Source organism: Musa acuminata, chromosome BXJ2-6 (genome assembly GCF_036884655.1).
Source record: "Musa acuminata AAA Group cultivar baxijiao chromosome BXJ2-6, Cavendish_Baxijiao_AAA, whole genome shotgun sequence".
Lineage (NCBI taxonomy): Eukaryota > Viridiplantae > Streptophyta > Magnoliopsida > Zingiberales > Musaceae > Musa > Musa acuminata.
In genome coordinates, this window is record NC_088343.1 from 45,107,102 (window position 1) to 45,128,866 (window position 21,765).

Genomic DNA, 21,765 nt, shown 5'->3' on the forward strand with positions numbered 1-21,765 from the left:
GAGGCGTGGGAGGACGGGGGAGGGAGCGATAGACACGATGAGAAAGAAAAAAGAGGAGGTGGGTGAACCAGAGGATATGGAGAAAGGTAGGAATAAAAAGGGGAGTAGGAGCCGAAGAAGGAGAATGAGAAGGCAAATAAACGAGAGGGAGAGGCGGACAAGATGGAGACAGGAGGAGGAGGAGGTAACTTAGTGATTTGATCTGGAAAACAAAAAACTATTGCAAGAGTCTCATCTGATAAAGAGTCATTATGAGAGGTTTATTTCGTACATTGCCAACTTAAAATTAATGAATTAATTATATCTTAACAACCGGAGTGATCCACTTGTCTAACTCAGCATTCAGCCATCCATGAGTCGGAGTCTCCCTCACGTTACCGTCAACATCGCTTAATCTACCAGCCTTATCTACAATCCATGATGATTGGAAACCCAACCAACAAATAAACGTGGGTCCCGCAAGTGCCAACTGGGTAGAACCCACGGGTAACTGGTGAGTTTTAACTTCTCTATATACGATTGTAAATGGGCATTCCACGATGATATCATCCGGGCTTCGACACGTGACGTGTCTCCATCGGACGGCGCATAATCCATTAATCATGGGCTTTGGATAATCGAACGGTGAAGATCGTTCTTCCTTTGTTAAATTAATCGCCACGCGGAACCGTAAAGACGGTGAATCGAGTCGTGGCACCCAATTTTGCGCTCCCTTCCGAGCCGATTTGCTCGACCGATCAGCGAAGGAAGACAAGGCGATCACGGACTCACGGAAAGCCGCGATGGCCATTGCCAAATCTCCGCTGCCGATCTTGTCGTCTTCGGTCGGCCGTGATCCCATTTGAGGTTCGAGGTTCGATGTCTTCCAGATTTGCTTTGATCTTTTTTCCTTTCTTTTTCTGAGACAAGGGCTTCTTTTTAGGCGATGTTGTTGTGCTTTTTAGATGTGAAGTCGGGAACCCTAGATTCGTGGCTGCAGCTAGACATTAGGGTTTCGCATCGAGCATTCTTGTATTCTACCTTTGCTTCCGTAGTCCTACTTTTTTTTACCATATATCGCTTAGATCTGTCGTTGTGGCGACATTCTTGGCGCTCGAGTTATTACAGCTGTGTGGCGGCTCATCTGTTTGGATCTTTGTTGATTTCTGGAGTTCTTTTTGTTCTGCGGGATACACGAGTTAGGTAAATATAGTCAAGGCTTTGGCTTCCTTAACGGTAAACTTATGGATGTGCAGTTCATTTGCTACTTGTAATTAACCATCATAGTATGATGGCTTTAGTAATTATATAGTTTTGTGTCTGAACAATTTGAAGGGGATGATTTTTTGTATTCGATTTGTTTTCCTTCTTCCTCTTAAGCATTTGAAAGAACGGCCTTCAAACACTGGCTTTGACTGGGTGATCAATGCATGAATACTGTACCTATGTACAGTAGTCTCTTAGCATGTTAAGATGTGCCTTATTAAGCCAACTCGCAAATTTCATGAAATTTAACATTTTTCTGAGCAATAAATGGAGGGATCTCATATCAAGGAACATGCAAATTCTACGCATAAGAAATCTCGAGTCAGTACTCACACAGAAACTTAGATCGAAAATTTTCTTTTTTCCCTTTTATTGATAGTAAAATTGAACTTTGGTCAAGTATTAGATAGTTTGAGATACCATTCATTTCATGTTCTTCCATACATCTATTTGTTCTATTAGCTTTTCCACTCAACCTGTTGCTTCTCCTAGTGCTGTCGATGACACACTGGGAATTCTAGATCAATTACTTTAGATTTCATACTATAATATTTTTTTCAGCATGTGTGTAGAATTTTGTAAAATATCCTGTCAAGGTATTGATAAGTAGCTGTGAATGCAAAACTTTATGTGAGAAAACGGGCATTGCAAGATGGCCATCTTAATTTGAGTTTGATTGTTAATCGGACCATTTAAGCTGATTTCATCCCTAATGCCTATTTGTGATTTATTGATTAGGGGTACAACATACATAATGATTAATGGACTCCATCATTGTTGAAGCTATATTTCTGTATTGAATGGCTTGCAGAGAAGCACCCCTTCTGCCTGTATTAAGCCATTTTTTAAAGTATCGTTTGCATAAAATATTGGTACGTGCTCAACTAATTCTTATTTTGTCTTCTGTGCTTTCTTGAAATTCCTTTATTTCAGCTGCAGTGAGTATATTCATGCATAAAAGGAAGTGTCACTCCAGTTTCAAACAGAAAGACGTCTTTGCATTGATAAACTCGATGAAGCTTCAACTTATTTGGCTTGGGTGAGCTGTTGAAATGCTATTGACTGTGGAAGGAGGAGGATTCTTTTCTTCTTCTGCATCAGGGTATACCAGTGGTCTTGCCCTTCTACTTTTTGGCCGGAGAAATGATGAGCAGCCCATGAAAGTTTCACCATGGACTAACTACCAGTTAGTGGAGCAAGGACTTGAGTCAGAATCTCAGCTGGCTTCTAGGAAAAAGCAAAATTCTCAAGGATGCACTTCCTTCATATGTTTCAGTTGTGCTCAAGACAGACAATTTCCTCACAAACTTGATCTAGCTAACCAGTCTGAAACTTCATCAGATTCATCATCTTCTGATGCGAACAAGGTAACAATCAGTGGTGCTGCTACTGTGAGTGAAAGGAAGCCTTGTCTCAAGAGTAATATAAAGAAGCCTTCCAGAAATTGTTCCACAGCATGTGAAGGTGATGATTCCCATGAAGTTTCAGGAGTGGAAAATGAGACATCTTGTTGTACTGTAGGGAGGAAAGTTCAGTGGACTGATAAATGTGGGAAGGAGCTTGTAGAGATAAGAGAATTTGAGCTCAGGTATGTTTCCTTGCAAATATTAGCGAATAATATAAACAGAGTTTGTATGGTGTTGTGCTTCTTAACACTGCATTCCCAACACACACCAGAGACAAGCAGGAGTATTTATGTTTGCTTTTAATTTAGTCCATTTACTATTTGCCTCTGACTTCTGCTTGATCATCATTGTATCTAGTAATCAATGACAGTAAAATATGTAAAATTGCTTAAACTCGATTAAAGTTACTTCTATCTATCTTGAATGGATGTGCTCATTTAGCTGGTTTCATGCCATACCCTAAAGACCCATAATTTCCTAAATGTTTCCCATTGAGTTCTGGTATTGCCAGGAAAAATTGTTAATGATTGTCATGGATCTGATAATCCAGACATCCTTTGTATTTGGTTGGTAAGAGGTTCAGGCACCCAAGATTTCTGCCAATTGTATCGTGTGAAATTTCCTTTTTGAGGTGGCTGATTTTACCTTTAGGATCTATTTTGGTAGTCCTGAAAGTACTATACTTAGAACAGTAACTGCATCTTGGTCAGTAAATATGAAATTGCTTCGATTGACATTACTGTTTCTTGCCCCCCATTCACTTGATTAATTACGAATTTGTTGATGCTTCAAATAATATTTCCAGTATTAGGCAGAAAATGGAGGCAGGATAACAGAATTATGATCCAAGGCATGAGAATTGACACTTTCTGGACCTTATGTATTTAAGAATATAGTGTTGAGGTTGTTGCATGATCTGGGAAATTATACATCATACCAACTGATATTGGTGTGATGGCACTGTGTTACCTAGCTTTATCCGCAATATGCTGATCTTGCAATAGAAGCCTGGTGGCGTTGGGCCTCTTAGAAACGGGTAATACCTTTCAAGATGCCTGGTAGTTCGCTTATCAAGTTACTCTTATGTTTTTGTTCACCAATCACATGTTAATGTTGTATTGCATGAACTAAAACAGTATTATCGGCTTCAATATACGCTATGATTTCCTATTTCTTTCTTTCTTTGTTTTTTCTCCAAGGAGATGATAACTGAAAATCAGTGCAGATAATTTGACCTGTGACGTAAAGTCCAGGATTAGGGCTGATACGTCTGTAAATTTAGGAAAAATCAGTGAGACCAGAAATTAGGATTAGGGCTGATACGTCTATACAAGGGACATCATCAAGTCCTGGATCGGATAAAATACACATGGGATGAAAGCCATAAATGGATTTCTGAGAAGCCAATATAGCAGGGCTTTTGTATTGCTTTTGAATTTTGGTGCTACTCCAAATGATCCTTGCTTTACATAGACCTGGACTTTGCTTCCTCTAGTAATGTAGTAATTGTTTATCTTCTGGGACTCTCATCATCAGTTGCTGTTCAGCTGGTATCAGTGTTTTTTTTGTCATGAAAGCTTTGGCTTAAATATGACATAAGTCACCTTATTATGTGAAACGAAGCTCACTTAGGTTTAACATGTTTTTTTTTTTACTATAAGAAATAGATATAAATAGCTTTTCCTTGTGCTTACTTTAACATCGCTGATATCGAGTCCATGTTTTGCAGTGATGACAATCCATCGGATGGGGAATTTGAGCATGAAAAATTCAGAAGATGTGAATGTGTAATTCAGTAAATTTAATATATCCATAAATGGATGCAAGGACCCAAGCAGATTGGGAAAGCATGGTAATCCTCTGGCAACTGCAGAAATCTGCATTGTAATTGGCTGTATAAACCAGTCAACTCCATCACAACCAACAAATACGTTTGTTCAAGTATCATGGAGGAGAATGTGGGACAATCACGTACCCTTTTTGTGCCACTCCTATTTTTTATTTGTTGCAGCCAAGTTTCCTTTTCCTGATTGTTTCCACTTTTTTGACTGGCAATCTAGGCTTCATATCCTGTTTGCCTTTTGTATTGTAATATTCATTTAGTGTTTCCTTGCTTAACATTATGTTGTTTATATTACTGTATCAATTAAAATGGCCTTTCTTGCATGTATAAAACTGCTTTGCTTTTGCATCTTTTATTCTTCTTGTATTAATAAATTTCATACTTCAGTAACCGATCGAAAATCATTTACTTTGTGGCCTAATTTCAGGTCAAATCTTCTGGCTACTGAAGGGAAGGTATTTAAAATCCTATTTTCCTCAATTTTAGTAGTTTGACAAGAGCATGAAAAAAGTGTGCAAAGAGTTTGAAGTATCTGTGGTGGTGGTCATATAGTCACTTTTCATTTCTCTCTCTACTAATTTTACTTGTAATTTCAGTTTATTCTCGGACCATTTCTTTTCTCATAAATATGGGATGCAGAGGATTGGTTTCCGTGTGATGTTTTTCTTATCTGTCAAAATATTTTTCTAATCATTTTTGGAAGAAAATCTTGTAATGTTTTGGGAATTTTAGTCTTGACTGATTTATCAAGCAAAATATTCACATCGTCAGTGGCATACATCCTGAATCTTGAATCCTGCTTTTTTATATATGAAACAAGTAGCTCTGCTAGATTTCAATCTTGTACTATCAGAGATAATAATAACTGCTGCCAAAACCTTTTTGCTGCATGCAGTGATAGTGAAGGAGATGCGTCTTTTGAACAACGGTACAACCGGATCTTCTAATTACAGAGGCAACGATGGAAGGTATGCATGATTGACTCATCATCAATTCATTCGATGGAACACTTCTTTCTTTTTCTTGTGGTGGTGGAATGGAAGCTCTGTTTACTGGTGTGTGATCAACTGAAACCTCGAGTCGCAGTTCCTGTTCCTTCCAAGTAGTTAAAGGTTGGGCTAGAAGGACATCATAAGGAAGACTTGTCTGTAATCTTATCCACACCTCAACCCAACTCTCTTGTTTCTGTTCTTTTGTCCCTCCTTTTCCATCTCTTCCCCACAAGAAACAAGTCCGAAGCCAGAAGAGAGGAGGGAAAAGAGGGTGTCTATGGCTTCCTCAATTCCTTCCATCAAGATTGGAGTCTCTCCTCATCCTTCTCATAGATTGCCTTTGAGGTCATCCACCACCATCAGGAGCTCCAAAGCTGAGGGCCCCCTGAGGTGACCTGCAGCTCCTCTCTGCGCAACCCCACCCCACCCCCTCTTCTTTCTCCACCGCTTCCTCCATCTCCAAAGCTGAGGGCCCCCTGAGGAGACCTGCATCTCCTCCCCACACCCGTCTTTTTCCTTCACCACCGCTTCCTCCATCTCCTCCTGCCCCAGCACAGTCTCCTCCGAGGCCGGTTGAAGCGCCCGCAACCAAGGAGGGGATGGTGACTTTGGAGTACCAGAGGAGGGTGGCAAAGGAGCTGCAGGACCACTTCAAGCAGAAGAAACTGGAGGAGGCAGACCAGGGTCCTTTGGTTTCTTGGGCAAGAATGAGATGAGCAATGGCAGGTACCAGATAATTTCTCCATCCAAACTCTCAGTTTTAATAAAAAGGATGCTTCATTTCTTTTATTTATAATTTGCCTTCAGATGAACAATTGATTTCTTATTTCATGGGTTATTTTGGTTTGTGTTTGGGACTTGGGAATACAGGGAAGGCATTTTCAAGATGGAATTAGAGGCGTTCGAGTGTTGTTCCACAATTTTGGATTTAGTTTCCGTCACCCAAGAATGTGATGTATGTCAGGTATTTGTTTCATTCTAATGCTTGTCATTAAAATGTAAACAACTCGAGAATAACAAAAAAAAAAAATCACTCCTTGATAAAGATAAATTATATGGGTATTAGTAAATGCAAGATTGGAAAGTGCTTCAACAGTATATGAAGATCAAATTAAGTCCTAATGCTATGAAACACTTAGTATTTAACCTAGATCTCAAATACAGTAAACTAGAGAAAAGATCAATAGTATTGGAATCCTAAAATTCAAGCTGATTAGAGTTCTCCTAAACAAAGGATAAACAAGACAATATGAGAGAGTATGTAAAAGCTAATGCACCAACAATTAGAATTAAATGGAGATAAGAATGACATCGGTTACAGTTTTAGCTGAAGATGTGATGCCTGATCTGCACACATGTGATTTGGTGAACTGAATTTTCAGGAGAAAAGGTGGTAGTTATCTGTTCATTGTATATATCAAGGTACAGCATAAATGGTGTTAGTCAATTCTTCTACCCTTTCTATCTTCCAAATGAGACTCTTGTGCGCGTAAGAAATTTCTAGTATCAACCAGACCTTCTCATCGTCATCAATGTCTATGCTAACCCATTGTGAATAAATGGTGTTAGTCAATTCTTCTACCTTTTCTATCTTCAAAATGAGATTCTTGTGTGCATAAGAAATTTCTAGTATCAACCAGACGTTCTCATCCTCATCAAAGTCTAACCTACTGATTCACAAGAATTTTCTCTCTAGATACTGCTGTCTGTTCATTACAAATCAGAAACTGAATTCATGGTACTCCATCAAAGTTCTCCACTGATGAGAGTTGTTTGTACCGGAGAATGCCTTGGGATGCAAAGTCATCACCTTCTGTCCTATGCAACTTGTTTGTTTTGCTGATTAGCAGAGCGATTCTTGCAGATGAGCGATATTCGGATTTGCAATAGGACTGCTGACAGAGTATGCGACAGGCGCGAGCTTCGTTCAACAGCTAAAGATCCTTCTCTCCAATTTTGGAATCATTGACTTAGAGTGATACTTCAAGATCCAGCCCCGCATAATTTGAATGAGTCAAGTATGTCTTCTTAATCTGAGTAAAAGCATGAATCTGTATTGGCATTCACTCGTACATGCTGAATGTTCCTTCCTTGGTTGTATTATAAGCATGAACAAGTTTTCCTGCAACCAAATTGGTGGCATTAAATGTTGATCAAATCAGCTGAAACAAGAGATACCTCATGCTCATAACTGGCAAATGAAGTTAAAAAAGATGTTTACTGGAGAAAAGAAACAAAAAAGGTACCAAAGCAAATTGTTGAAATGCTAAAGCTCTCTGGAATCAAGGCAATTCTGTAAAGGTTTCAAGCTCCTCTCTAGTGATTTCAATTCCTCAATTCCATGGATATTTCCTTGCCAGAAGATGCTATTGATGAACATGCAAAACTCATCCAGGTTGTAAAATAGCTTGAAGGAAATTATATAGCAATTCTTTTTTCCTTTTAAGTCTAACTTATCAATTCCTAGAAAAAAATAGTGATTGCCCAACACTATCTAAGAAAGAAAAGAGATTTCTGAGAAAAAAAATAATGGCCTTTTTTTCTGCAATTAGTGTCTTTAAACATACATTAGTTTTGGTTAAAGTTTAATGTTAAAATAAGTTGTGGAGAAGATCATATTGTGTGAATTTAAATACCCAATGTTTGCAAGAAGATAATAAATATGGTGATCGTCTCAACAACATCTAATTGATTGGTGTATTGTTACACAAGTCATAGGTCTTACGTTTGAGTCCACTACGATATATGTTATTTAATATAATAAAAATCTATTTTAATATGTTTTAAAAATAAATATGGTGATCACCACCCATAATCTATTATCACTCTTTATTCATTTTATGCTTTCCTAATCCAATTATTGAGGTCTTATTCATATTATTACTTTGTGCTTCCATTTTCTGAACAATTTAGGCACTTTAATTCATAAATAGATAAAGAGGAGGGACAAAAACAAATTACTATTACCCTCTTGTCTAATCACAGCCGTCCATCTGATCCAATAGAGGCACATCCAAGCCCTTTAATATTCTCAAAGTTATAACTACTCGCTTGCTCGTTATCGAGTCCGCAACTACGTCTCTCCAGATACGAGCCCCACCCTGCATCACCAATTGCTGGGTGGTAATGCCAAGAGTAAAAACCATGCTTGATCCGACTTACCCTCTCGAATCTCGCGGTTTCTTCGCTTCCCGGCAATCCCAAATCCTGAGTCTGGGAATGGCGTCTTGCTTCTTCATCTGAGAGCGCAATCCTTCATGGATTTGTTGTTAGGGTTTGAAACCCGATCTTTTTGCCAGGCCCGATCCGTTCAATCTTTTCTTATCTTAATCCGGAATTTGGGTTGCAAAATCAACCATGCTCGGTCGTTTCTCAATTCGGTCATTCGAAGAGAGCACCGAGAGTTCCTCATGGGGTTTGTCTTCGGATCTCGTTCATACGCCCAAGTAACGACATTTTTGGAGCGAAGAAAGAATGCTAGGGTTTTGGTGCAGATCCTCTGCCTTCAGCGCCGCTTTTATCTGACCATCTCGTCTACTTCTTCGATTTCTCTACGCTTAAGGCTTCCACCGTCATTAGATGATGCACGATCGGGTCATTCCTCCTTGGCTCCCTTGATAAGTAAAAACCTCATCTTTCTTATCCTTTGTGGTAGGCCACTGTATTGTCAACTTGTGAAGGAGCTTACATGTAATTCTGAAAATTAGAAATTTGATGAGGTGCCTGACCATTTGAGAACCAGTGCAGGGTCTTACATGTTTGGTTTATAGTTTAATTTTTGTTTCAGTAATTGTTAGAAATTTGGTTTCTAACCAACTTGACCTCTTTTTTTTGTGATGCACAAATTTTGAGTTCAAAGGTTAATTTTGGTTTTACAAATTGTCATAAATTTGAGTTTTCACCAGCTTGGCCTTTTTTTGTTTTGTTTTTGTGATGCACAAAATTTGAGTTCATAGGTTAATTTTTGTTTTACTAATTGTCAGTTTTGTGATGCACAAAATTTGAGTTTATAGGATAATTTTTGTTTTACTAATTATTACAGATTTGGTTTTTCACCAACTTGATTTATTTTTTTTTTGTGATGCACAAGTTTTTTTGACTTCACAGGTTAATTTTTTTCTTACTAATTGTTAAACATTTGGGTTTCACCAGCTTGACCCTTTTTTTAAAATTTGTGTTGCACAAAATTCGAGTTTATAGTGTTTTTATTTTACTAATTATTACAAATTTGGTTTTTCACCAACTTAACTTTTTTTTTTATATTTGTGATGCACAAATTTTGAGTTCAAATGTCTACTCCACTGAACCTTGTTCTTTTCTTTGGTTTAAAAAAAAAGTGAGGAAGACGAAATTTAAACCCAATATTTTACGAAGAAATATCAAAATTTTTGCCAACTAATCTACTTAACACCTTCAAGAATCTCATAGTTGATATATTTAGACTCTAAAAATTGTCTGCAGTGATGCTTCTCCCCTGTGGACTTGTGCTCGAATCATGTCACATAAATTGGGCTTTGTACCTGTGCCTTACAACTAGTTCTCATTTTCTAGTCATCATAAACAGTAAATTTTCCTTCACCCATTCATCCAATTAACTTGGTTGTGTTGTATTTTGCCTTTTTTTTAGATTAACCCAGTTGTGTGATCTAACTTAGTGTACAATTAGTGACGTAACCTTATTCATATCTGTATTGAGATTCCAAAGTGATACTTATCAACTAATAGACAAAAAGATAGGAAATTCTCTATTTACTGGTCTAATCACTTTGATCTGTGACACTTTGACGACAACAAATCCAACGATGAGCTGCGTTGCCATCGTCGTCATCGTTGTCGGTGTGCATTGATGATAATAAACCACTTCCTAACTCAGGAGTTTATTTCTAAGCAAGTAACACAGCCATTCTGGCAGAAACAAAAGGAGAAATGGACGTTTCAGAACTCAGTTACCTTAGAGGAGGACGTTGGTGCTCTGAATGCAATCAGATGCCAAGCTTAGCAATTTGGCATAAGAGGGAAACTCAAGATGTAAAATGATGTGAGGACTTATCAGACTTTGTTTATTCTCCAACATGGCAATCCTGAAACTGAAACATCATGGGTTTCATTAAGCATGAGCAGCAAAGGCAGGAAAGAAAAGGAAGGGGAAGAAGGGTATACAAATCAAACACCTGATGATGCTAGCTTAGATGACTGGTGTCAACGAACCCTGTCCCAAAGAACGGCTTGAACAGGAGAGATTCCTGGAGCTGACGGCCACCGTCACTCCTCGACTCAAATGGAAGCACTTGCAATAAGGGCTGCTCAGGACGAGCATCGTTCGCATACCCTGTGATTGGTGGACTGCGAGATTTGTTGGTTGACAGAAGAGAGAGAGCACGCCAAAGATCCGGTGCTCCATCCGATTGAAAAGTAGCAGTCGCTTCAAGACCTGCAAACGAATAACGGAGATGATCACAACACATCCAACTTATACCATCAAAGCTATGAATTTGCAAAATATAGGCTGTGATAGCAGCTCCTCTCAATGTACTCTGGAAGAGCAGTGGTAGAGGATAACAACTAAGCAAAATGTCAACCATGTCTAACTTAGCATGGTCAACTGGTTCAAAAGCATAATAAGTCAACCATGTCTAGCTTAGGATGTGTTGTACTGTAAGTGCTCAAGAACTCAACAGTCCAACACATCCACAACCTATGATATGTACAGCAACAGGCTATCAAGTCCTGGATATTTCGGGCTGGCATATACATGTATATTCTCTTTACTAACAATGAACTAAAATACATCCTCTCAATAATATAAAAAAAAAGGTTGCCATTAGTGGATTTACCTTGTATCAATGTCTTTGGAGATACCAATGAACAGGCCAAATGACAAACAATTCAAGTAAAGAAAAAAAAGCTATTGAGCACTATCTTTCCTCTCAATCCCAATTATTTGGGTCGGCTACATTATGTCACCATTGATTTATGTTAAAATCATTATGTTAATTAAATTAAGAATATTTAAATCTTTATTTATAGTTTCTAATAAAGTTATTTTAACTCTCCCTCTACCTCTTCTTTCCTCATACCACTAATATTCATAATTTCATTAGCTTTCCTATCATGCATCACCTAAATAATATTATCGACCAACCATCCATTTGCAAGAAAGCAGCAGATTGGCAATGGAGAACTCAACTGCATTAAATTAATGGAAGCCATTTGCCTTTCTGCAGGGATAAAAGGTGCTCTAAAACATTACCTTGATTGAGGATCTCAGCAGTGGTGCCATTTAGTGCCAGGAGACTGTCCATATCATGGCCAGTGTAAGCATTATTTAAGTTGGTATTGCTAGGAAAATGCAGCTGCCCATTAGTACTTCCTGTTTCGCTCGACTTTCTCCAAGATCCTTCACTTTGTGTTAGCTTCAAGCTGCCTGAGCCATCCCATATTGAGCTTGCAATGCTTGTCATCTGACGGAAAGGAGATTGACCAAAAACAAGATTTGCCTGCTGTTTGTCATCTGCATAACACACAAAAAAGGAAATCTAAGCAAATGAACATGAAAGGATACAAATACACATGATCTATGGCCAATGGAGACAACTCAAAGTTTTAATGCATGAATGCAACATAAAAACCACCACAAATCATGGTCCCAGTGAGAAGCTGAAAGTAAGTTTACCCAGTGACTGATGACAGAACTCCAAATGCCTAATTAAAAACATTACTCCAAAATATCATATGAACTGGAATACAAACTCCCTGTCAAAATGATTACAAATCATCATCGAATATTTAGCGTGGTAGATGACTTCTTTGGTGCATTTGCATCTCTCACACCATGTCCAGATCAAGAAGGAATTCAATATTGTCCTACAAAGCATGTGTGATGGGTTTGACCATTTGTGTTTGTCGACTTTATTCCCAGAAGTCTTTGAGAGATTGATGCACTAAACCGTACAAACAGTCAAAGTCTGAGACTGACTCACCAAATCATCTTTATGTTATAGCACAAGGAAAATAGAGTAACTAGCCCACAATCAAATAGAATTGACATTTGTTGAATTCGATTCATGGAAAGCTACTTCATGCAACCATTTCATCTAGGCCATCTAAAATAGATTCTGAATAGATTAAGCAATTCATAGTTTTCTTTTTAATAATTTGCAAGAAGAAAATCCATGAAGGGGGCATCCGGACTTTCTTAAACTTGATTCTTCCTCAAAACAAGGCTTATCTAATATAGAGGGAATACTGTGAGCCAAAAGAAGTACAATAAATACTCCTAAAACAACAACAAAAGACCGATGATGAAAATGCGTTCAAGAATGAAAAAAGAAAAAAATGGACAGAGGAATACAAGCCAATTTGCCACAGCTTAGATTCACATTAAGAACTAACCAAATCTACAGCAACCTGTTCTGCATCTTGGTTTCAACTAACAGCTGCAAACAAAAAGTCATCAAAAATCACCATTGTCGTCTCAAAAATCATCCTTCATCCTAATCTTCTGGGAACATATAATAAAATACTAGAAAAACAATTAAAGAACAGAATGAAACAACCTTCCTAATTGAAGTTTCCTTAGAACCTAATTCTCTTAACATGTAACACATAATATGTAATGTCCCAGTTTAGGCCCACTTCAGTAGTAAGAGGATATTTGAATTAGTTTATACAGTTAAAATGGATCTACTATCATTAACTTGGATTGAAGTATTTTGGGTCAGGCGGTTCTAAGCTTATCAAGTTAACAAGTCAGTTACCTCATCAGATTAGGCCATGACACAATATAATCATGGGACAACAAAATGAATAAGACATATTAAGGATGACAACAGCGATCTTCCCATACCATTTAGATTCGACAAGGATAATAACACTAGTCAAATTTAGGGACACCAAAATTTTCTCATACCTTCAATAGATCAAAGCACAAATCACTTCTAGTAATATGCAAGGAAGCAACGATCAGTTGTAAGAAACATCTATACTGTCTAAGCTCTCCAAAGCTTCCTTATTTGTCACTCTCATCTCCTCTATCCATAGCATTGTACAGACCCATAATGACCTACAAAGCATTTATATTTGTGTTTTCACTGGCCACAAGACTACATCTTGTGGATTACAATAAAGAAGTCTGAATTCATATCAAAAGGTATTTAGTCTGCAGGAAAAGACAGCAAACTGTCGACTCAATCATGAAAGAAGTGCATGTATCAGATATTAAGCTATTCATTTCAACAATGAATGGTGAACTATCAAGAATCAACAAATACCATAGTATGATACTGAAAGCTTTGAAGAACTGAATGAGATTGTCTCTAGCTGTGGCTTCCGTCGACGTGCATTATGATCAGATAACCGTCTACGACAGCTTCGCTTTTTCTGATCAAATTCAGACAAATCATGGAACCTGAAAGATGACCAAGAAGGTGATATCTGTTACAAGAAGAATGAGGACTAACTACACAGATTCAGTGGATTGGAATTACAATACCCTAAATCAAGAACAGCTTTATTATCCATACATGTAATCATACTATGGAACTCCTAAAAGAAGCATAACCATATTTAGAGGCACCATGAATGAAAATTGAAGCATGTCAGCATCACACAACTAGGAGTAAAAGCTGAAAATAAAGTACAATACCAACTAACCATATACCTTTAAATTGGGGTGGAGAAGGTTGTGTGTTAAAGGGGGGTGGACCTTACAAGATCCATGTGGATTAAGTTGATGTTTGAGAGAGAAAATAAAATTTTAAAACTAACAAAAGCATCACCTGCTACACTGTTGGCAAAACCTGCGATCCTGACCAGCAACAACGACCTTGGGTGACTTGGAATGGCTTTCACAAACTTTATGCTTTCGATGATAATCTTTAGATGTGGAGAGGTCGATGTTACAACCTTCCACCTGGCAGTAAGCTCTCAGCAAGTTCTGCTGATATACCCTTGATTTCTTAACCGAAGTAGTTGACAAAGGATTAGAAGCTGGAAAATATGAGCTCTTGATGTTATTCCTCAAGCAAGGATCTTCAAAATATGTTCTTTTTCCAAGCTTTAGAGTAATCACAGGCTCCTTAGTGCCTTCTGCAGACACTACAGCAGGTGAAGTTTCAGAAATGTCCACCCTAGCTAAATCTTTGTTCTTGTTCTGGTTGACAAGAAATCCTCCAACTGATTCAAAGTTCAGCTCCGGTATTTTCCTCATTGCATTTGATGTAGAATCAGATGCTGAAATGGAGCTTTTGAATGAACAGGAACCCACTTTAGAGCTAGAACACATATCCCCACCAGACAATTGCAGAGACCCATTGCCCATTCCTATGCCACTTCCGATCTTTGATTTAAGTTCCTGTGCAGATTTAGAAATTTCAGTTTCTTCTCCGTTGAGTAGCGCCAAGGTCTCCCAATCAAATGAGAAGGGCATCTTTGAGGTCCAATCCATGGTGAATCTAATGCATAAGGCAAAGATTCAAGAAATTCAATAATTAAAAAAAAATTCAAGGGAGCACAAGAAACGAAGTTCAGAAAGAGTTCATACCTAGAAAATTATAGGAACCGGTCCAACTTGTACTGTGCTTTAAAACCACAGCTTGTCAATGCAAACACAATGAGTTCTACAAAAGCTGTTGGAACAAATCAGAAATAACAACAAATCCAATGTGACACCTGAAAAACTAGCAACTAGATGTTTAAGTACATGTTTCTCCTCTTGGAATCAGGAAGCCATCATCTCAGCAAACATACAGTAGAGAAAATCTCCTTTTGTGCTTGCAACACTGATACACATCAACTTCCTACACTGAGCCCTAACCCCCCTAATTCAGGCTAGATTCAACTCCTCTCGAGGAAACGCTCAACCATTTATGCAGGTGGTCATCTCTTTCACTTCCATTGTCTACCATCTGAACAGGAGATGAATCTCACAAGATACAGGAAGATATTCCCATGACGGTGAGGCAATCAATTTTGACATGTATATCATGAAGGCTTGTCCCACCAGATGGTTGATTGACAAATCAGGACAACAAGTTCAATTTTGCTTCCAAAACAGTAACTCAAATTCAAGCGGCCCCTCCATTAAAATCATATTTCTTCCATGTTTTTGTCCTATACAGATACCAAGTCTCTCTCTCTCTCTCTCTCTCTCTCTCTCTCTCTCTCTCTCTCTCTCTCTCTCTCTCTCTCTCCATCCAATTTTTCCTTCAAAGTTTACATATCTTATTCAACAGAATACCATCTTATACTGTTTTACCACATGCCAGCCTTTGGGAGAAGATGACCTGATCTCCTATAGGAAATGAACAACAATAGTCTCTTTCATATTCTTGTACAGAAGCTTTTTCATTCTAACAAAAACTCAAACACATAAGCTACAAACCTTCCAGTTTTCCGATTAGTTAGAGGCTTTGAGCACCAGATCAATCTGAAAACAAGCTTCTCAGAGAATCCAGAAGAAGGAAAAACTGGAGATCTTTTACTGCTACAAAATAAGAGACCAGATAATACAGTAAATCAACATGGTAATGAGTCAGGAACACCTTTTCTACTTTCCCTCCCCAGCTGAATCAATAGAACACATGAGTTTCTGACACAGCAGGTCCAGGGGTCGGGGACCAGATTTGTCATTCTACGGGTCCTCCAAGAAACTGCAAATGACTTCAAGAAAGAAGCAACCTTTAGGCTAAAGCCTCTTCCCTTAATCATTTTCATCCTTCAAATTTGCGTCTTGAATCCAACTAGTGAATAAAGGAAAATGATTGAGCGCAAATAATGGACGCAAATAATGGAGTTTCTGATCATAAAGGACTCGTTCTTCTTTTGCAACTGCTTGGAGCAAATCCCCAATATGATCACTCCAAACAGCCCTTCGCCCTTCCCCTCGCCACTTTTGCTTAGTAAAAAGGGTAGCCCTTCTTCTTCCATGTCGGAGAAGGAAAAGGGCAGATGCAAGATCCAATTTTTTCGCAAACGGGGCGAAAAAGGCCACCGATTTCCACCACAGAAGCAGAACCCCTCTCAAAGGGAATAAGAGAAAATAACAGATAAACCGACAAACTAGTTAGCAAAGGCGGAATCTGAAAACAGGCCAACACCCAGTTAATGCCGTCTTTTTCATTCTTCTGCTAGGATTCTGCCATTTATGAATCTGGAAACAGGAGATAGCCGCGGTTTCCAATCCAGCTTACAGGTTTTCTAGGATGCATGTGACATGCGTGCACGAGTCCGAGGGCGGAAAGAGAGGCCTTACCCTACCGACCATGTGCGCGAGTTTTGGCCACCCAAGCCCTCGTTTTCTTCGATCTTGTATCGCTTCCGCTGCCGTCTGCCCCACCGTAGTCTCAGCATGGGTGCTTCCAGCGATTGAATTGATGGGATTGAACGCGTCCGTGTCGAAGCCGGGACCAACTGAGAGCGGAGCGGAAGCCCACCTATTCTCTGGTCCCTCTGAACAGGAGCGAGCGGCGCCGTGTGCGCGTTTGTCCGCGCAGACAGACAAGACGGACAGAGAAAGAGAGTGGCAGGAGGGTAATTAGGTGGAGTTCAGGTCCAAATTCATATACATTTGACTTAATATTCCCACAACAATAATAACTTTTAGAACAATCATTAATCATTATTTTTTTTAAATTGGTATGAATTTACAAATTTACAGATTATGTTTCTTATCGGATGAAGATATTATTTTAATTAATACCAGTCTAATATGGGCACAAATCTTGGAAACTAAATATTTATCATTGCAAAAACTTCAAAAAATGATTTGAATGCTTGGATTTAATTAAAAATATTATTTCATAACCTGTTGTTGCTGGTGAAATCATATGATAATTTTTTTGTCTGATGTATAATTTTTTTTATTTTTTATTATGAAATTAAAACTCTTAGTTATTATTATTATTATTATTATGAGTGGGGATATATTTTATAATTTTTATCTCATATAGTGATGGAAAATGTGATTTGAGCCAACAAATTGTGATGAATAGGAAGCCATTGGGATTTGTCTAAGGCAAATAGAAACCCTTGTATTGTGTGTGGGACCCACACAATCATGGTGAATGGGGAATTGGATGGGAAGGGAAATCAAAGGTGGGGCACTGCCATTGATGACACATACATTGGAGCTGATGAACACTAAGTCAGTGTCCTCTCCATTTGGGAACCTTCCTTTGGTGCTCATTGTCAATTGATGTGATGGTGCAATCAATCATCATGGAGCACACCTACCATTCCCTATGGTTTTGCATAGCCAACAATAATTCTTCTGTCTTGTCATGATGTCCAATATGAGGGTCTATCAAAATTTTTTGGCCCATGATTTCCAAATCACAAGGAAAAAACAATGTGGACTTTGATCTAACTCTGCCCTCTTCTTTGAAGTTCTGTCCTTCTGCTTTGAAATAATTTTGTTCTTTAGCTTTTGGAAGTGTGCTTCTTAGTCTTCTTTGCATGGATTTTATGACTATTTTTCATAATTTCGAATTTATTTTTAACTCTATTTTTTATAATACCATAGTTTTCTTAATGAAGTGGTCTTTCATGTGTTTGGGACCATATCACATCACAGTAGTATCCTGTAGATGCTGTATTTATTCACCAACATCTATAGAAGAAAATCTTGCAATTCTATTAGTATGACAGTTGATGTTGTTGCTCGTAAGTTATATTTCTACTGAGAGATTCTATTGATTTATTAGACTGAGATATCATCACAGTTTCCAAGCTTGTTAGTTCTTGTTGATCATGTTGTCCCTCAGAACCCTTCTCATTATCTTCCCAGAGGCTGACTTTGGTATGGAGTCCACAAAGTGCAGCATTCTTACTCTCTTGTATGTTGACACACTTGAGGCAACATAGCCCATGATATCATCCTCACTCTCCTTGGCGTCTCTCCCCATGACGACACAGGCTGCTGGGATCTCCCCTGCCTCTTCATCTGGCAACCTGCACGAAATGCAGTGCAGAAATCAGCAGCATTCTTACGAATCAATGTATGAGTAATCTGTTGATGGTGCCGACGAGAAAACAGCTGCGTCTTCGACTGAAGGATGGCAGACGAGGATGGCTTCTAGCTCAGCTGGAGCCACCTGCACGGCCGTAAGAGACCTGAGCTTGTTCTTCTTGGAATCTTTAAGGCATGCACTTTGTTACCTGGAATCCTTTGTACTTGATCAGCTCCTTCATGCGATCTACGATGAACAGATCACCATCGTCGTCTATGTACCCGATGTCACCAGTATGAAGCCACCCTTCTTGATCCAAAGTCCTCTCGGTTTCTTCTTTGTTCTTGTAGTAGCCTATCAGGTCATGCACAGTATCAGAATGATCACATCTACATATCATACGGGAGAGGAGTACTTACCTTTCATGACACATTGGCTTCTGACACAGACTTCCCCTGGTGTGTTCTTGGGGAGGGATCGACCGGTGTTGGGGTCGACGAACTTGACCTCGATGTTGGGAAGAATGAAGCCAACAGAGTTCTTCTTGGCAATGCCATGACCTTTCCTTGGATCACCATGAGTTAGTGTGATGCAGCTATGCTCTGTCAGCCCATATGCCTAGTTTGCAGCGCAAGAGGTCAAAGAGAACGTGAGAACAGTGTCAGAGTTATTCTTCACACTTGATCTTGTTCATTAAGTGACCATAGAAGTTGTAGATTTTGAAAGGAGGATTAAACGCACAAATTATATATATATATATATATATATATATATATATATATATATATATATATATATATATATATATATATATATATATTGTAATCTCCTAGGGAAAGGAATAGACTGCTTAGCCATGTCTGCAATCTGAGACACGTTGTGCTGCTAGGGATGGCATGGCATGCAATGCACGTACCTCCTGAACTTGGACGCCGGGGAACTTCGCCTCAAAGGCAGCTCGCAACTCCGGCGCAAGCGGTGCGGCCGCCGTCATCACCGACTTGAGCTTTAGCTTGTCGAGATGGAACTCGTTCGTGATTGGGCTCTTGACCATCGCCAGCATGATGGCCGGGACGATCGGCGCGAAGTCCACTTCGTGGGCGATCAGCGCGTGGAGGAACGCCCGCAGCTCGAAGCGATCCATCGCCACCACCTTCCCCTTGCTCCTGAGGGTGGCGCAGCAGATGCCGGTGATCCCGTAGATGTGGAACAGCGGCACGAGGCCCAGCGTCGTCACCTGGCCTACCATCTCCTCCCCGCAACAGGAGAGGGTGGAGCAGAGGTTGGCCACCAGGTTCCTGTGGGTCAGCATGACGCCCTTGGAGCAACCTGTGGTGCCTGAGGAGTACGGGAGGGCGCACAGGTCTCCTGGGCTCACCTTCTCTCCATGGTGGCTTGTACCTGCACGGTCCGTCGCTTGAAGCAGATCATCCCATGCTACGGCACCCACCACCTGATCTCCTCCAGTTAGTATTACCGGTACCCCAAGATCTTTCACCTGTTGCATGTAGCGTCATCGATCCTGAGCTAAAACACCGGAGGGATCGATTGACAACCTTAAAGAGAACCAACCTTGTCATGAGCGAGCTTGTCGGCAACGATGAACTTGGCTTCTGAGTTCTCCACTTGCTTCGCTATCTCAGCCGGCATAGCCAGAGGGTTCACTCCTGAGAACACTCCGCCGGCAGCCATAACGCCGAGGGCGACCACCGGATACAGGGCGATGTTGGGGAGGGCCACCACCACCACATTCCCCTTCCTCAGGCCCAGTAACCTCAAGGCCTTGGCAAACCTACTTGTCTCACGTACCACTTCCCGGTACGTGTACGACTTTCCAGTGGACGCCTCCACCACCGCCACTTTGTCAGCATAAGCCTCGGCGTCGCCGAGAACGAACTCCGGCAGTGTCACATGTTCCGGTATCGAGACCGACGAGTACTTGCTGCGAAAGATGAACTGCTCCTCCCCATCGATGCATATGTCTCCCATGTTGACTTCCTATCGACTGGTGAGTACATAAGCTGTGGTATGGGGGTTATAAGACGTTGAAGAAGACCTTGTGATGACAGGTTTTAGCTGAGGTCTAGGAGAAGGGAGGGAAAGAGGTGCACTTGGTGTGGGAGAATAGGTTATGATCTGGTGAGGTCTGGTTGAGTCATGAATGCATCAACATCTTGAAGAGCTTCTCACTATATATATATATATATATATATAATATTTCTTGTTGCACCCTTCAACAAGAAACTAATAAGTAAGAGAATAAATAAATCAATTTATTGTTTCGAAGATTAAGCAATAGCACAAGAGAGTTGAGTTATAATCTCCTTTCAGTATAGTTCGGAAGAGGTCTTATATATTTATAGGTAAAGTCTAAGATAAATAATCAGGAGAGTTTTTTCACTAAAATAATTTTAATAAAAGATTTTACTATAATTAAAATCTTTTATTTAATTAAAAGAATCACATAATTTAATATTTCAAACTCCGAGGAAGAGGGAAGATTAGCAGCACTCCAAGCCGCTTCGGGGGAGTCCGGAGAAGGAAATTGGGGCGATGGGTTTAGGCGATCTGCGTCCCGAAGAGCAGGTCAAGGATATGGCTGGGCTCGTACTGCACCGCGGAGAAGGCCGCGCGCGCCTACGACGCCGCCGTCTACTGCCTCCGGGGCGACATCGGACGGTCCAACTTCACGGTGGAGGGACTCCCTCCTCTCTCGGAGGAGCAGCGGCAGGCGCTGACGGACACCGAAGTGAAGGCGATCAACACGAGGCACGCGTTGTCGCCGCCGTCGAGCTGCGCACTGCCAAACAAGAAGGCGGCGGAGGGATCGACGTCGGAGTCGATGTCTGTGATAAGCGACGTCGTCAGTGCGTGGAAGGTGGATTCCTTGGCGGCCACCGATTGCGCGGGTTGGGACCTCTCATGCGAGAGCTTCCTGTTGTGGGATGCAGCTGCGAGAGGAGATGTAGTAGTAAGGACGTGGAATTTGCGGTAAGGCTTCGGCTTCACGCAGCACTTCCCCGTTGACTTGTGTTGTTATGGACTCGACTAGAGAGTCTATGCATGAATTATTTTACATCGACACCACCGAGCATTTGAACCCAACATCAACCAAGCGTGGATCACAAAGCTACTCATTTACGGTCCAGATCAACGGATCGTCCGGAAGATCTCAACCCCAAGAGTACACCAATCTCCATCACCCCTTCATCCCGCACGAACAGCCTGCATCGACATCACGGCGCACGAATCTTGACGCAAGTCCAATCTCTCAAAAGTCGATATGAACGATGCACGATTCCCCAAGTTTTCAACGGACGGCCTGGATCGAC

The 21,765-nt window shown here is 40.2% G+C and overlaps 3 protein-coding genes and 1 pseudogene across 5 annotated transcripts; 2 read left to right on the forward strand and 2 right to left on the reverse strand.

Annotated features, from left to right (window-relative positions):
* Nucleotides 1–675: 675 nt before the first annotated feature.
* LOC135586272 (light-harvesting complex-like protein OHP2, chloroplastic) lies at nucleotides 676–7,932 on the forward strand (annotated as a pseudogene).
* On the forward strand, nucleotides 2,298–4,450 carry LOC135614020 (uncharacterized). The gene is made up of 2 exons (XM_065111011.1): nucleotides 2,298–2,833; nucleotides 4,381–4,450. Exons 1-2 carry the CDS (start codon nucleotides 2,298–2,300, stop codon nucleotides 4,448–4,450), a joined length of 606 nt encoding a protein of 201 aa, XP_064967083.1.
* Nucleotides 6,749–16,964, reverse strand: LOC135615953 (squamosa promoter-binding-like protein 12). Of its 3 annotated transcripts, none has more exons than XM_065115071.1 (8): nucleotides 15,187–16,964; nucleotides 15,028–15,103; nucleotides 14,264–14,938; nucleotides 13,757–13,893; nucleotides 11,737–11,997; nucleotides 10,658–10,917; nucleotides 10,437–10,573; nucleotides 6,749–7,608 (listed from the first exon to the last, which is right to left on the reverse strand). In XM_065115071.1, exons 3-6 carry the CDS (start codon nucleotides 14,929–14,931, stop codon nucleotides 10,667–10,669), a joined length of 1,317 nt encoding a protein of 438 aa, XP_064971143.1. In that variant the 5' UTR covers nucleotides 14,932–14,938; nucleotides 15,028–15,103; nucleotides 15,187–16,964; the 3' UTR covers nucleotides 6,749–7,608; nucleotides 10,437–10,573; nucleotides 10,658–10,666. The 3 variants fall into 3 exon arrangements, with proteins under 3 accessions (XP_064971143.1, XP_064971142.1, XP_064971141.1); XM_065115070.1 differs by having other exon boundaries at nucleotides 15,028–15,777; nucleotides 15,868–16,963; XM_065115069.1 differs by having other exon boundaries at nucleotides 15,028–15,112; nucleotides 15,187–16,963.
* On the reverse strand, nucleotides 7,877–20,422 carry LOC135614021 (4-coumarate--CoA ligase-like 1). The gene is made up of 7 exons (XM_065111012.1): nucleotides 20,006–20,422; nucleotides 19,350–19,931; nucleotides 18,853–19,051; nucleotides 18,642–18,787; nucleotides 18,510–18,577; nucleotides 18,233–18,434; nucleotides 7,877–10,013 (listed from the first exon to the last, which is right to left on the reverse strand). The coding sequence occupies exons 1-7, from the start codon at nucleotides 20,420–20,422 to the stop codon at nucleotides 9,924–9,926; spliced, it is 1,704 nt and encodes a 567-aa protein (XP_064967084.1). The 3' UTR covers nucleotides 7,877–9,923.
* Nucleotides 20,423–21,765: the final 1,343 nt, after the last annotated feature.